General features: G+C 41.5%; 1 protein-coding gene across 1 annotated transcript in view; it reads left to right on the plus strand.

The window, feature by feature from the left end:
- Positions 1-17,571, plus strand: part of thsd7ba (thrombospondin, type I, domain containing 7Ba) — a 215,360-nt gene that overhangs the window by 98,731 nt on the left and 99,058 nt on the right. The window contains exons 11-13 of the mRNA XM_067253353.1: positions 1,000-1,115; positions 2,153-2,285; positions 7,777-7,880. Of these exons, the coding sequence (XP_067109454.1) occupies positions 1,000-1,115; positions 2,153-2,285; positions 7,777-7,880 (353 nt within the window). The remainder of the gene's footprint in view (positions 1-999; positions 1,116-2,152; positions 2,286-7,776; positions 7,881-17,571) is intronic.

Consider the following 17,571-nt stretch of genomic DNA (forward strand, 5'->3'; position numbering starts at 1 on the left):
TATACAACTACACAGTTAGTTACTTTACCAGCCCATAGACTTCTCCCTTACAGAGGCCATACGTAATATGACAGAGTGCTATAAGTAAATGAACTATCTCTTTAAAGGCTTTTGCTAAGTCATCCCTGTCAAGAGCAAGACTAATTCATTGGTGAACAGTTTGCATATCTTCACTTTTCTCTGCTTTAATTAGTGGGCGTGTCACGGACTCTGATTGATTCCCCTCCTCCAGGACTCTGTCTCCTGGGTGGCTGCTGGAGGCTGCTGGGTGATGCTCTCTGTGTTCAGATAGAGAGATAACACTCGCTGTCTCTCTCACTCACTGTCTCTCTCACGATTTTGCTCTCTTTCACTTTCTCTCTCTCTCGGTCTCAAACTCATTCTTCTTTCTCTTGCGCACACTCTTGCTCTCACTCTTTCACTCTCTTCGGTTTCTTACATGCACGCACACGCATTATAATTCTTATGTAAATGTTCAAAAGACATGTGGAAGGCCTCTCCTTCACACAGTACATCCCTGAGTGAGCTGTAGTGATGAATCTGGTGTGTTCATCAGGAAGTGAGGATGGGCTGACATTCTGGAGCAGTGTCCTTGGCTGAGGCTGCATACTAATGAAGTTTAAGCCTGCTAATTGATATTCCCAAGTGAAATGTCCTAACAGACCATACTGTACGCCTGAATAAGCATATGGACATATTACACTTATGAGGGGTATATACCATTGCATGCTGTTATATCTGGCTGTATAGAATGGGAGGTTTTGAGTAAATTCTTTAGATGCTTTACAAAAGCGATTTCGATAGTGTGAAAACTGTAAATCTTTACATACGTTTCCACACAGCTCCGACGGGGAGGAGAGAATCTGTCATGTTTGCAGCGTGTGAGAGATGTCAAGGACAGGGCAGTTATTCTTCTGCGGCTGGTGTCCTGTGACTCTCATCACTCATCATTCAGCGCCTGTGAAATAACAGGATTTGAGACCCCTCTCTGTGCCCTAGGTGTCCAGATTCCGCCCGACCGGAAAACATCAGGCCCTGTTTACTTCCCTGTAAGAAAGACTGCGTGGTGACTCCCTTCAGCGAATGGACAGCCTGTCCCTCACCCTGCCAGCCAGGTAGACAGTACCCCTGGGTCTAGAACTCTCCCCACAAAGCATAACCAGTGCACATTCAGAGCTGTAAATGAAGAAGTAAAGCAAATATAGCCTTAGAGTCTTATTAAAACATAATTATGCAGTGTCCCTAGAAATATATTCATGAAAATTGGAGTGGAAGCATCTTAAGATTGAATCTTTAGGAGCTCATTTGAAATTAAAGTTGTTGTATTAAAGACGCTATCTCTGGGGAAATGGTTTCTTCCAAGATGTTCAATGACAAAACGTAAATATAATGGACAACAACAACTGTTAGTTGTAATAGGGAGTCAGGTGGCTGAGCGGTTAGGGAATCGGGCTAGTAATCAGAAGGTCGCCGGTTCGATTCCTGGCCGTGCCAAATGACGTTGTGTCCTTGGGCAAGGCACTTCACCCTACTTGCCTCGGGGGAATGTCCCTGTACTTACTGTAAGTCGCTCTGGATAAGAGCGTCTACTAAATGTAATGTAAATGTAATAGTTTGTGAAAAGAAAAATAATGAAGGGGATTTGACCAATATGTTACAGCGTTTAGGAAATCAAAAGTGTAATTGTTTTAGAGAACTAGGTAAGGATTTCATCTGTAAGTACACTTTAGCCTGTTGGCAGCTTTCTTAATTTCACTCTTTTCCATATTTATTCATTAGCATGGTGTATTAAGCCTTGAGCCTCAGCCTAATTAAGTTGTTACATCAGTCTGGTTCTTACTAATAAATTAAATGGCAGCGAAGTGTAGGACTTTGCATCATGTAGACTTCTATGATCTTCTTCTACTTCAGCCCCATCAGCAAAACACCTACAGAATAACTGCAGCTTGATTGCTGAATGTGTCTGAGCTCATTTAAATCATTCCAACTCAAACTGAATGCTTCCAGTGGTGTCTTATTTACCCACAGAACCAAGGTTTGGTTTGAATTGTTGAGTAGTGTTTATGCAGACCTTTTATTCATATTCTAAATGTAGTCTGACCATCCTTGATATTTCTTTGAGCTACATTAAAGGTGTTTGTGGTTCTACCAGCCAATGTCACAGCTGCCAGCCAATCCCGGTACAGGACCATCATCCATAGGCCAGCCCACGGGGGCCAGGAGTGTCCTGACACGCTCTATGAGGAACGAGAGTGTGAATCCCTTCCTGTTTGTCCCATCTACAGGTAAACACACAAACACTAATTTTCAACTGTGAAATAGCAATGTTTTTACAAGTATTTTGTTAAAACTTCAGCTTTCTGACTGCAGGTTTAGAAACACTTTAAGAGAGAGTGGCAGCTTACTTTACAATTATGTTAAAGAGGTCATTGACTGATTGTATAGGGTATTTCACACTGTTCCTTAAGGTCTCCGAATAGGGCATGTAACATTGGTTGGGCTGAAAATGGCCCGGCTGCTGTTCTATGCACCTTAATGCAACCCTGTGAAATAGCCCTAGAATGAAACAAGAGGTTTTCTCCCTTTTATGCTATGTAGGGCTGAACGATTTCGGAAAATGAGCTACTTGTGAATATTTTGACTAATATTGCAATTGCGATTATTATATGATTTATTATTTATAAATATAGATATATACTACTGATCTCCAGTCAGCAACATAACACACAAAGTTTAGAAAAAAACATACCGCCTGTACCTTTTCGAAATTATTTTGGTAAATCAAAGATAACGTAGGCTAATTAGAAAGTGCATTTCCTGCAGAAAATGCGTTGGAATGCTGAAAGCTGAAATTATGTTTTACAAATTGCTGGAAATACAGAAATGAGAAAATACCCACAAGCTGAAATGAATTTCAAAAATGTGTGAGTCACACAAAAGAGGCAGTGTGGAATCTGAACTGCATCCTCTAACAATGCTAAAGGTCGATTTATACTACTCCGTTTTCACGGACACGAACGGACACAGGGAACGTGGAACGCCCTCTCCGAGCCCTCTCCGAGCCCCTCGGATAGCTCTACGTGCACCTCCTGATTTTCCTGACTATCCGTCTTTCCGTCTGTCATTTTACGTATACCCCTTGGCTGTGATTGGTCCGTATTAAGAACCGCTTGCATCAGGGGCGGGGGCGGGGTTGCCGTGACCAACAAGACAAACAGAATCCTTTGACCGCCATTGCTGTAAGTTTTTACAATTCATATTTCAGCTAAACAGTACATGTAAATCAGCATATGAATTCAAATGTGACGAGAAATGGGCAGTGTAGTTGCTGAAAATGTGCTTATTTTATTGATGAAACGGCTAATTTGTAAATTTGCTCAGACCTTTCGATAACCTAGCTAGCATCGCAGTGCAGCGCCGCCTACTCTTCTGGCGGTGAAATGTTTTCAGCACCCACAGCCTTCGGAGTACTATAAATTCAACCAATCCGTCCGACTCCGTCCGTCTGTCTGTAACGCAGTATAAGTATAATTAGTAGTATAAGTAGTAGTATAATAGTAGTATAATTAGTATAGTATACTAAGTAAAGTATTTAGTAGTATAATAGTAGTATAATTCGGCCTTAAGAGCTGAAATACAATGCGGGAGAAGCTGAAAGCTGAACTGTTAAACTGTAGAAGTAGTAGAAGTAGAATATTCGTTTTAGTAGCTGAAATTATAGTTGGGATAGTAATAGCTGTAGCAGATACAGTAGTATCAGTGGCGTAGTCGAACAAAACAGTTCCATTAGCAATAGTAGTAAAAGAGATATTAGCAGCATCTGCAGAATTAGTAGTTGTAGTAGTGGCATAAGATAAACTCCTCCAAAAAAGTTTGGAAACGTTATTTCGGTCGATTATTCCTCCTTCAGTAATACCAATTGGTATTGTATTTTATATCGTTGGAAAGCCTGATTAGTCACCTTTACAACGAGGTACAACTTGTAAGGATCGTGCATTCGTGGAATGAGCAACACAGATAACTGTGTGGGTAGCAGCCCACCTTTTTTGGGGGGGGGGGGGTAAAATTGGGTAAACACCAACGATGGTTCGTTATGAACCTTTGGGTCATGTGACCCGAAGGCAGCCCAAGGGTTAAAACCTTTCAGCTATAAAAAAATTCAGCAGTTTCAGACTATGACTGCTATGACTTTTCAGCTTTCTACCTCTTATGTTTGAATTAATATAAATCAATATTCATATTTTTTTTTTCAAATCCTCTCAAACTTCTTAAAACTTCTTCAACTTCCAAATCCTTCTTCTTCCTCAATCTTTCAGCTAGAGCCACCATTTAAACTTAAAAAATGTTGACAAAAACCTAAACTATTTTTTTTAAATTCAGCTTTTGGATATCTATTCAACTTTTTTCAATATCACTGATTATGTTTCATGAGTTTTTCAAACCGTTTCTGAGATTTATATGGGTGTGTATGTGAGAGCCTAGAGTGCTGACTGAAACACTTAGAGTGGAGGGGAGCTTCGAAATCTTCTTAAAAAAATATATCTAGTTTGCCAGCATTGCCACAATTTTGACTCTTCATGCTTCATTTTTGGATCAATAGATAGCTAATTTTGTGCTGGTCGTAGACAGTTGTCTGTGGAATCCAACAGACTTACACATTTGTTCAGAGCCCCACGAAAGCGAAACAAAGTCCAACTCTCGCCCCATAGAGACCAATGCAAATCTGGTGACAAGCCAGAGAAAGCAAAAAGAACAAGATTTTGAAACTGCCGGTAGAGTTGTATTTCTGTCCGCACATACATATAAAGGACATCTCTGGTTTCGGCAGGGTCTTGGGTCTCGGAAAATATCCTCATTTTTTGGATTGGATGTATAGTTTTGCGTCTAGATTAATTTGTTTGAGGTGTGGATTCTAGTTAAATTTCTGTTATTCTCTTGCCCTCAGCGCGTTAGCAATCTAGGCTGCACCATCATCGTGGCAACCACACAGACACGCCACTCAGTCTCTTACACAGGTGATTGGTATTAGCTGATTAGTGGAGTCACAAGACAGAGCTATTCAGTCAACTCGTCTCATTAAAGACTAAGAGCACTATAATTTCAGCTACTTAAACGAATATTCTACTTCTACTACTTCTACTACTTCTACAGTTTAACAGTTCATCTTTCAGCTTCTCCCGCATTGTATTTCAGCTCTTAGCATTGTTAGATGATGCAGTTCAGTTTCCACACTGCCTCTTTTGTGTGACTCACACATTTTTGAAATTCATTTCAGCTTGCGGGTATTTTCTCATTTCTGTATTTTCAGCAATTTAAAAAAAATAATTTCATCTTTCAGCATTTCCACCCAATTTCTGCAAGAAATGCCTTTATAGTTATTTACATTTACATTTAGTCATTTAGCAGACGCTCTTATCCAGAGCGACTTACAGTAAGTACAGGGACATTCCCCCGAGGCAAGTAGGGTGAAGTGCCTTGCCCAAGGACACAACTTCAGTTGGCTTGACCGGGAATCGAACTGCAAACCTTCGGATTACTAGCCCGATTCCCTCACCGCTCGGCCACCTGACTAGATACTAGATAATACTAGATTATACTAGATAACTTTTCCAGAGGTATCTCTGCTATGAGTTTGTGCAAACCGCTAAATTGATATGAGGCTACTCGGTGTAGAATGATGGTATTTTGGTTAAATGGTAGCTAATGTGTTAGAAGTAGCCTAGTTGGAGAGCTCACTGTGCTGTCTCTGGTGGCCATTTTTACTGTTAGGCTACAGCTCAGGGGAACATTTCATTTATATGCATCTGAATGTTTCACTCATTGAACAAATAAATTCTAATTCTATACGGTTTTGTTCGGCTTGACGTAGCGTCCATTATCTGGGTCGTAGGTAGGCAGCGAGGGGCGGAGCTTCAGCTCCTTCAGGCAACACGCACCCCCAGCCTCAAGCAGAGAAGAGTGCTGACTTTCTCACAATTTCAAAGCCTAATTTAACATACTTGTCGGTGTTTTTTTTCATTCTAATTTGGATGGGTAATTAACAACACATTCTTCTGTGGTGTGGTGAACTTAAAACTTGTTTTCAATTCCACTTTACAGGATCTTTAAAGGCAAAATTGTCAAAGTGTCTGTAGTGTCAGGTTCTGTCGAGTCTAGCGATCAAGGTAAAGTGTAACGTGCAAAGTTGATACTTTGTCTGCAAACTGCGTTACTCTTGTGTGTCACGTGACCAAAGTAAAAACGCAGTTTTGCGATTACAAAATCTTGTTTTGTCACATTGCGATATTATCGCAAATGCAATTAATCGTTCAGCCCTAATGGTATGCTCATGAATATATAGATGAGCTGCGTGCTGATTTGTTGGTTTACAACGAGCGAAGCTGCGGAGCAAAGACGCAACATAGCCAAACATGCATTGTGAATTGTAGATTTACATGACAACACAGGTTATTTATTTGAATGAAACAGTCAGGAAAATGAAATAACGTTAGCCCCATTGCCAATCAACTAAATCATCACACATTCTACCTATGCTAGATACAGGAGATGTTAGCATTGCTAATAACTGTTACCGACAAAATCATACTTACAGCTTGTGGTTGCGATGAGCATACGGTGGGAACAGCACCTCTTTTCAGCAACAGCGGCTTAGCAAATCCTGCTTTAAATTGTCCAAGGTATTCAAAACTGTCTTTGGTGAAATGGTTCGAACAAATGAATAAATGGAGTGTCGAACTTCACAGGGATCTTGTCATAGACAAACATCAGCCATGCCCGTCGAGTGTTTTGTTCCTTGGGAAGACTATGAAAAGTGTCAACATTCCCTGTATAGCCTGGAACACTGCATTTACGACCGTGGTCCATTTTCAATATCCTTGAAAAACTTCTAAACTTTCTTCTTTGTAATTCCCGTGGAAGTACACAGAGCAGCGTGCAGCAAATTTTGGGGCGTGACAAAGGCAAAAAAGGTGGAAACCAACTGTTTTACTAGCCTGGTCCTAACCAGACCCTAGTACATTTCATTTGTACATAGGTTCTGGGATCGCTCCATTGACAAGCATTAACTTCCTTGAAGGCGGGTACTCTGATGAAGTTTAAAACGATTGGATCTGCCCAGAGCCACTCTGATCTGCCATAACCAATCGCTAGCGTTCGCCTTAGCCAACTCCTTCACCACTACTGTAATGGAGCTAGCTGCCGTAGCTGGAAAATTAAACTTTTCCCGAACCCCGTGGGGAGGAGGGCCACAACATCATGGCCACCAACAAAACTTAGCAAAGATTGTTCTTGCTCCGGCTTTAACTGTCGGCAGCGTTGCCACAACGGACCGAATGAATGGCTTCGCTCGCATCTTTCTCAGCTGCCATTACTGAACTACAACTCAAACTAGCACACAACATCAACGTCATCGTTCTCAGCCACTCCCTCTGTTCGCTGATTGGACCTACAAAAATGTTGTTTCCAAAAACCGACTACTACACTGAAATCCCAGACCTAATACAGAATCAAAAGCAAAGGAGCAACAGCGGTTTCAAATTGTGAGATTTGCATAGGAAAGAGGTGTCAATGGACTTTGAGGTTCACTGTATGTCCATTTTACCCACCGAACTGTCGTTATTCAACTATGACAAGGTAAACTTGGTTTTGCAGTCAATGACCCCTTTAAGAAAACATGAGATATGAAAGTAGACCATAAGTGAAGAAATATATTTTCATATTGCCATCCAAGCCTACTGTTTTTAGTTGTGTAATGTCCATGCCTTGACACCCGTGTAGGTGGAAGACACACAAGTGGCAAGCATGCACACTGGTCCCAGACTCAGTCCGTCAAGGAATGGCAGGACCAGTAGAAGCTTGTGGCAACGGTTTAGAGACAAGAGGTGAGTTTTCTCTCTTCACCCCTCCCCTCTCCAGAGATAGTTTTAGCAGATCTCTTTATTGTGCCATCCCCTGTTGCAGCTCCTATCACTCTCCCCTCTTCCCCATCAGAGCTGTAACAGCCTTCTGAGGATAGTTCTCTGACATTGTCCTTAATTGTGACGACACGCTAGTGATTGCAGCACAAAGAAGCTGCCAATTTTCTCCACTGAACATGAGGGCTGGGCAGTGGAAACTGTCAGGAGGCGAAGAATAGCAGGGCAGAAAAACCTCACGTCACCACGGTGATTCACAGTGAATGCATGCACCCCTGGAGATGACAGGAGCTCTTACAGAGATAGAGGAATAATTAACCCCTACACTGCCATGTGTGGGAAACACACAAACATACCGTATACACACATTCTCACACACACACATGCACACACACATACCGGCATGGTATGTGACACACACACTTATCACTGATTTATGTGGCGTCCCCCCACACATTTTGTTCCTGCATCACAACTTGTGGTTTGCATTGAGGCAATCGAACACAAGATGCAGAAAAACCAATTACACAACCATATATCAGCCATGGCATGTTCACAGCCATTTAAAAAAACCTTCTAAGACCAAGAAGCCCCATCAATGGAGATTTATAGTGGTTGTTAAAATAAATTACTTCCTTCGTTATGCCTGGAGACTGAACTGGCCTCAAGTACAATGTCAGGAACCAATACTTGCTTTACACCAGTCATGTGTTTTGTTGGACAGTTCTTACTTCAATGCGCAATTAGTTCGGAGTTCTAAAAGGAGTAGGAAACAGACAGACAACAGTTCTGTAGATCAGACAGCACATGCACCAAATAGTTAAAAACCCAAAGTGTCAATTAGATCATTTCAGACTTGGGAGACAAAGTTCTTATACTGTTATTCCAAGAAACTACTTGTTAGAGGGAATTTATTATATAATACTATTCATAAGTTTTCATGTTATATTATCATAATATTGTTGTGTAATAGGTGTTCTCTATGCTGCTATCCAGTGATAATATACAAAAATATCTCAAATTATTTTAGACTTTTTTTTTCAAACCAAGAGTAAGAGTTGAATATCTTCAAGAGTATGGAGATGATTCTGAATAGGCATTGTCAGTTGGCTGTGCTGGGTTGAGAATAACCTGTACTGACCTTTAGTACTTATTATTTGAATATGATTAGAATATCAGCAAATTATCTGTGACATTTCAAGAACTAAGTTATAGGTCAGAATGGCTTATGACAGTGGTAGAAGGCAGTCATTAAAAATAATGAGAAAGTGAGAGTATTATTTAAAACAGAGATAGATAAGACAAGATAGCACTTTATTAATCACCAGGATGGGGACTTTGCAGCAACAGAAATACAGAGAGATAATACTGTTATGAATGAAATAAATGAAAACAAAATAATAAATACAACAGACAAATAATTACGGAGCCCCTAAAGGAACATGAAAAAATCAGACGAGATACTTCCTCGTGCTCACTTTCTGGTGCGCACGAGAAACTTTCTGGTGAGCACGAGAAACATTCTGGTGCGCACGAGATACTTGTTGTCGTCTGGTGTCGTCTGTTTTGGCTTAAGGGATAGCGAGGTGAAGTTAGTTTCATATTCGACATTCGTCTCACATTCGGAAAACGCTACTTTGCAGCATCGAGTTAGGGACTGGGTGAAAATTACCCATGCAATTTTGAAAAATGATTACTTTTATAATATTTTTATGGATATTTAAACCAAACTGTCACCAGATTATTCTAATAATGTCTGGCCTACTTCCACACCCTTTATTTTTTCAATAAAGTTTTGAATACAATTCCAATTAATCGTTAATCTATTAAAATACCATGAAATCCTCACTAATCTCAATATCTTTTTCAAACTTGTGTCAAAAAATCTCAAATATACACCAGATTATTCTAATAATGTCTGGCCTACTTCCACACCATTTACATTTTCAATAAAACTTTTTTTTAAATGATAGAAAATTGCTAATCTCTGAAAATAGCATGAAATCCTTGCTAATCTCAATATCTTTTTCAAACTTGTTTAAAGAGATCTCAAATACACACTATATTATTCTAATAATGTCTGGCCTACTTCCACACCCTTTACTTTTTCAATAATGTTTTTAAAAAATGATAGAAAATCGCTAATCTCTGAAAATAGCATGAAATCCTTGATAATCTCAATATCTTTTTCAAACTTGTTTCAAAAAATCTCAAATACACACCAGATTATTCTAATAATGTCTGGCCTACATCCACAGCCTTTACTTTTTCAATAACGTTTTGAATAAAATTCCAATTAATCGCTAATCTCTGAAAATAGCATGAAATTGTTGCTAATCTCAATATATTTTTCAAACTTGTGTCCAAAAATCTCAAATATACACCAGATTATTCTAATAATGTCTGGCCTACTTCCACAACCTTTACTTTTCCAATAAGGTTTTGAATAAAATTCAAATTAATCGCTAATCTATGAAAATAGATTAGCGGGGGGTCAGGTGGCTGAGCGGTTAGAGAATCGGGCTAGTAATCAGAAGGTCGCTGGTTCGATTCCCGGCCGTGTCAAATGACGTTGTGTCCTTGGGCAAGGCACTTCACCCTACTTGCCTCGGGGGAATGTCCCTGTACTTACTGTAAGTCGCTCTGGATAAGAGCGTCTGCTAAATGACTAAATGTAAATGAAAATAGCATGAAATCCTTGCTAATTTTATAGAAGACGAGTAATCATTTCATACAAGAAGACAGGATCACATCCACAACAACGGTTCCATTGACAGTCTCAGCTGTCAAGTCTTAGGTAAAACACTTTATATGTAAGGAATATTTTGATATTTTCCAGTCAATACTGAGAGAGAGAGAGAGAGAGAGAGAGAGAGAGAGAGAGAGAGAGAGAGAGAGAGAGAGAGAGAGAGAGAGAGAGAGAGAGAGAGAGAGAGAGAGAGAGAGAGAGAGAGAGAGAGAGAGAGAGAGAGAGAGAGAGAGAGAGAGAGAGAGAGAGAGAGAGGTGTATGTGTAAGATTACTCTGATGTAACCCCTCGACACACCCCATCACATGGAGTGTCTGCCTGTCAGAAAAATTGAAGATGTAACTTTTTTATTCTGTATAAAATGATACTGTGTTCAGCATTCCTTGTGTGCAAAGAGAGGCCTACCCCCAAATCTGAACTCTGGGTACACACACAATACCCTTATCTTGGGGCTGAGGACTAAGGGGGGGTTGGTTTGTTTTAAAGAGATACTGTTTGACAAGGGCTAGATAGAGACGCAAACTCTGGTGACCATTTGCTTGACACCTATATGGTGTTAAGCAAATTTACATTTAGTCATTTAGCAGACGCTCTTATCCAGAGCGACTTACAATAAGTACAGGGACATACCCCCCGAGGCAAGTAGGGTGAAGTGCCTTGCCCAAGGACACAACGTCATTTTTGCATGGCCGGGAATCGAACTGGCAACCTTCTGATTACTATCCCGCTTCCCTAACCGCTCAGCCACCTGACTCCCAAATGAGTTTTTACGACACCTGAACCAGAGATTCAACTAGGGTTGATGACGCAAACACACGCGCGCGCGCCAGGTCTATGCAAGGGAGCCAATGAAAGAAGAGTGTGGAAGAAATTGTCAAGGGAGTCAAGTGGCTGAGCGGTTAGGGAATCGGGCTAGTAATCAGAATGTTGCTAGTTCGATTCCCGGCTGTGCAAAATGACGTTGTGTCCTTGGGCAAGGCACTTCACCCTACTTGCCTCGGGGAATGTCCCTGTACTCACTGTAAATCGCTCTGGATAAGAGCGTATGCTAAATGACTAAATGTATGTCTCCACTGGAACTGCATGACTATCAGTTTAGTCTAGAAATGTGTAACTACAAAGCAACCAGATGATTAGAGAGTCTCTACATACTTTAAAAACAATAAAGACCAGGCTAAACATACAGTGATAATGGCAACATTTCTCCCTCTGGCATGAAGGTCAGACTACAGTATTACAAATTGCATAGTCCCTTGCATAGCTTGTAATGAGAAAGTATAACTAGTCTTTTGAAATTGGATGATGTTAATCCCATAATAATGAACAGTTTTGCTATGTCTTAAACACAGTTTTTATTCAGTGAATAGTTTTTGGAATAATCCTTTGACGTCTGAATGAACAACAATTGCTACTCTCACTAATACTCTTCTACTTGACATTATATAGATTGCATGCTCTGAATGCATGAGGTGGTATCATGCAGAGTGCTTGGACATGACCCACAGAGAGTTCAATGCTGCAAGAAAAGAAACAGACTGGAAATGCCTTGCCTGCAACAGACGGAGAGTCTGAAAATGTCCTGCACAAAAAATAATGTCTTTGTTTTAATAAATGACTAATACCACAGTAATAAATCAGAATCAGAATGGGATTTATTCGCCATGAAAGTTTTCACAGACAAGGAATTTGCTTTGGCAGGAAGGTGCATACAATAAACATACCTACAATTTAAATATGTGGACTATCTATACTAAGGGTACATAAACTGGCAGTACTAAGTGGGATTAGAATATAATTAAATATACAATAAAATAAAATATAAGTTGGTGGGACAAGGCTGTGGCTAAAGGTACTCTCCATCTGCCACAACTTATCATAGAGGGAGACTGTGGTGCTCTTGACACCGACCTGTAACCACACTGGCTTACGTCGCCAACAGAAAACTTTCTAAAATCCATCCATTTTCCAAATGTTATTAATATTTTGACAACCTTGTCCGCCAATGTGTAACTTTGCATCACAATGTGCCCATGGTACACAAGAACTCCTGTCATCCTCCTGAACTCCTTCTGAGGCGGCTCTTAGAAGCCAGCTTTCCATGGAGTAAAACAGCATTGACAATGACAATGTCTTCCTTGTCACCATGCTGTACAACACTGCGGAACACAAGCCCAGCAGTAGGGTACCTGCTGTAATCTGAGGATGCTTTGCAGATGTCGACTCTCAGGTGTATCAACAGTCTCAGAAAGGAGACTTTCACAGCAGTTGGAGGCGCTGGAGGGGGGGATTCAGGTGAGCGAGCTTGGAAATGTCTGGCTGAAACATTCATCAGCATAGGACTGAAAAAATATCTGTGTGAGGGATAGTATAAGCAGTAAATTGCATCCAGTGAACCAACAATGGTGGAATCTCTTCAAGAAGGCAGAGAAAAGTGCTGTGGTTTCTAAGACAATGAAACTGACCTTCATCACGTAGTACATAAGACTGTATGAGAGATAATGACTGCTAATCTTTAAATACTACCCAGCTCTAATAGACACCCCATATTACTCTAGGTCATGCGTCGCTACATGGAATGTTTCCTGTTCTGTTGTCTGTGATAGAATAAATCCCTTTCTGATTCTGATTAGAAGTGTGTGACACTGTCAGAAATAGCTGTTTTCTTCATAGACCTCTCTCAAGGTCAGAGATAGGATGGTGCCGTAGAAAAACACAAAGGAACTTAACACTTATTTAATCTGCTCTCGACTCAGCAGCGTAAGAAAGGAGTTAAAGAACGGAGAGCTATGTGAAGTATACATAGAAGCTTTACCATTTTGTTAGGTACCATCAAAAAAGGCTGTCACTTTTGGTTTGAACTAGGCCTATACTTTTCCTAACATATTTTCCCAAATACATTTCTAGCAGTCGAGCATCTGTCAAATCCACAGAAAGAAAGCAAACCTGATTACAAAGAGTATCTGAGGTAGAATGTGTCTTTTTTCTTATCTTTTCTGTAAAACAAGTGAATATTATGGAGCACTGTGTCTGCATCTTCAGAGGTTGAGAAGCAGAATGGGGCTGTGGGGGGGTTAGTAGACCGATACAATGTCCTTGAAACAGTCAGCAAACACTGTCACCTTTCTAAAGTACTGTATTATTAAAGATGATCCCTGTCACGGGCAGAGATAAGAATAACATTTTAACGATTTGGAGTTGATAAAGTGGAAGTCGTGCTTGGCTGAGGCTAAGAAAAGATGAAATAATTGCGCAAAAAATGGATGAGTCGTGATTCTGAACTCAGAATGTCAGCCGTGTCAACCCCCACCTTGCTGTGGAAAAGCTAATAAAAGACGAGAGAATTAAATAAAAGGGAGAGAATGAAAGAGAGATGGGGAAAGAATGAGGGCGAGAGAGAAAATAAAACTGACAGTGCTGTACAATTTGCCAAAGGGGGAGGTCATAATAAGCAAGCCGATTTTGATTGCAGTCAAGTAAAGATTAGATTTAATTTGCAGGTAGTCTAACCCTAACCCTAAGACTTATAATCAAAATATACAAAGTTAGTTACTATCTATAGTACATCAAAAAACTATTTACATTCTGAATTGAATAGGTGTTTGTACATGTACGTGTGCAATTGTGTCTGTTTGAAAAAATGCTGTTCAACAGAAAACATTTGACGGCACCAATAAGTATATCATATTTAACTAGTGAGACCACCGTCTTGTATTGACCATATGAAAGGATGAAGATGCCTTAAGGTAATCATCAGGGATATGAACTAGCATCTTTTGTAAGAGTCATCGACAAGAGCAATGCCTCAGAGCATTCTCCCCCCGACCACCCACACAAACAATCCTGTGGGCTTTGGTCAGAGTGCAAGATTTAAAAGTCAAATAGGAATCTATACAATGTGTTAGAGGTATGGATGTCGATCAATTGTACTCCAAAGATGTGGTAGTGTGTGTGTTTGAATGTGTGCGCGTGGGGGGTGTCCTTGGGGAAGGAGGAGGGGAGGGGGGGGGGCAGCGCGAGGGGAGTTGTTCCCATGAATTTGATTACATTTGAGTAACATCTTTTGGCCTGTGATTCTTTGTAAAAGCTAGCTAAGCAAACAGTAGTATTTGAGAGGTTCTGACCCTCGTCACAAGAACATCTCCCTCCTTCCAAGCCTTATCACTGTTTGCTGTGACATGTCAGTCTTAACTGTTCAGTCAAGACACTCACGTGATTGATTTCACCATTTATTCATACACATGACAAATGGTTTAACATTGGCTGAATGGATGTACTTGGGGAAGTGCTCCCTGCCTTCACTGCAGCATGCATGACATGAGGCAGGGAGCAACAAGTTAAATCCCCAAAACACAGACACTCCACCAGTCTATGCTATGTGTAGAGCAGAGCGTCGCTCCTCCTGAACCACAGGAGGACCACATGACATCCCACTGTTACTAGTGACAAAAACAAGGTGTTTTCTGGATGCCCAGGTCATGCCATCATTACGATGACTACGGCTATGTGTGCATATCCTTCATGTCGCATACATGAGGATGTGAGACAAATGTGTGAGCGCCTGCTCGGCTCCTTCTTGAGCGCCTGCTCGGCTCCTTCTTGAGCGCCTGCTCGGCTCCTTCTTGAGGGCCTGCTCGGCTCCTTCTTGAGCGCCTGCTCGGCTCCTTCTTGAGCGCCTGCTCGGCTCCTTCTGGAGCGCCTGCTCGGCTCCTTCTGGAGCGCCTGCTCAGCTGCTCAGCCTAGAGTAGATAGTCGCTGAGCATTATCCAATGCAAGCCTCTATTGTGTACCAGCTGCAAGCATCGCCCGACACACAGTCACGGTCTCTGTTGTCAAGCGCTCATGAGTTCTGCGCTTCCACAACATCCAGCGCGGATGTGGACACCAGAAGCAGCCGCCCTGATCCGGAAGGAATACACCGTATACAGCTCCGGGGACAGGCCATAGCGCTCGCACAGAACTCAGTGGCGTTGCGTGAGCCACGATCTGGTCGTGGCCTTGCCGGCTGCGTCACTGGTAAACAGGGGCTCATCAGGTGTCGCTCGGGGGCAGTACAGCAGGTACCTGCGCAAGAAGGAGAGGGGACAAAAGGTAGTTAGTTGGACCATCACAGTGGGGGTGCCTTTACACATCACATCAGTTTGAAGTAGGCCCTACTCCGTATGAAATCGGACATGCATGGTGAGATCGCAAGACGGATAGAAAGTAGTGTATCTAGAGGGGCATGTAGGCGTATTCACCGTACCGCAGAAACCCGTGAGAAACACTGTATCGAGCAGGGTGTCGACTTAGCACAAAGCACCCCTGTCTCAAAGCGGACACTACAGTAGTTTGTGCAGTAAAGGGGGGTGATAGGAAGACGTTTGTCTGCTTTCAGCCCGCTGCTTCCGTGCACCGCTCATGACAAGACGGATAGACGGGCTCCCCAGAAGGCTGCATGATGAAGGATCCACACACCGAACGTACAACTGGACACCTTCCACTAATGCTTTGATGGACACGGTTGCAGCTTGCGGGACTCGAACGGTGCACCCTGCAAAAGGCACAGCACAGACATGTTTACAGGCAGAGGGCTCACAGAGAACGCACCACGGTATGTATAAGAATATTGAAGCCAGGCAGGGGTTGACGGTATTCACTTGCCCTTTGACGAGGGCACAGATCGGGGAAGCGTCCCTGCAGGCTACCTGCAGCATGCAGATACCTATTGCAATCAGCATAGCTGGCTTCATGCAGCCCGTCTCACAAGCTTCTCGGTTCATCATTATCGTTACTCATTTATCTGACGCATTGATTATATCTGAAACATATGTTCAGCATTGTCAGTACACATTGGTATATCTTAAATTTGTAAACCGAGCCCTGTTATTCTTCTCCACCTTTGAGAAAATGAAGCTCAACGCTCCAATTTGAAAATGTTCCTTTTATGATGTCATAAGACAACATGCGTGCAAATGACCGAAGATAGACCAGATAGGCTACAGTATTAGGGGACCGCTAAGGCCTGTATAAAGCATCCAAAACAGCATGTCATGGGACCTTAAGTATTGATGTGTCTCTTAAAGTAAGAGACATGACAAATATGAAATAGCAGCAGGATTAGCATCATAGATTCATTCCTTCACAGGACACATCCCTGCTAGGGATGTTCATGACTTATCATTGATTGATTCTTTGCTGTTTAGGATTTATCCGGTGTAACCGAGGTTAAAAAAAGAAACATGATTATTTGATAAATAAATGAATAAATAGCATTTAAACTGAGTAAAGTTCATATTAGTTATTTAATCTGATTAAAATGTAAAAAATAAAAGGTATCCTGTTACTTTAAGATACTGCTGTTGTATCAGCCAATCAGCATGACTGTAGTTCTTCCTTTGGCGGGAAGAATGTAGTTGCAAGAGATGAACGGTAAAAGAAAGACATTAGCTAGCTTGACTGAGCCAGTGAGCAAAACAAGAATCACAAACAAAAGTGTTTTATACTCTCATATTTTGATTTGTAAAAGTATTTTATGTTACATTCTGTCTACATAGGTAGACTGTGGTTTATTTTACTGTTATTTAATAAGTTGACCGAAAGTTAGAAGAGTGAATGTTCGAATGCTTGAAGCCACGTTTCATGCTGCAAGCAGACGGCAAAGATGGCGAGCCTCCTGTGAAGAAGATCTACGACTGCCAATCACATTGCATCCGTGTGATTCACCTGCGTGTTGTACAAGGACATCAACTCACTTATCCGGTTGCGGTAGGACGAGTCTGCAACAATTTCTTGATGTGAGTGGAGTTGCTGGACTTGGGATTTCGTAGGCCCTTGCACACTGACTCCGAAATTTTCGTATGCGTTTTTTCGCAATCGTCAGCCTCAAAATTCGGTGGCTCTGAATTTCCAAAAAACCTATCAAAATGCTGGC

Source organism: Osmerus mordax, chromosome 2 (genome assembly GCF_038355195.1).
Source record: "Osmerus mordax isolate fOsmMor3 chromosome 2, fOsmMor3.pri, whole genome shotgun sequence".
Classification (NCBI taxonomy): Eukaryota; Metazoa; Chordata; class Actinopteri; order Osmeriformes; family Osmeridae; genus Osmerus; species Osmerus mordax.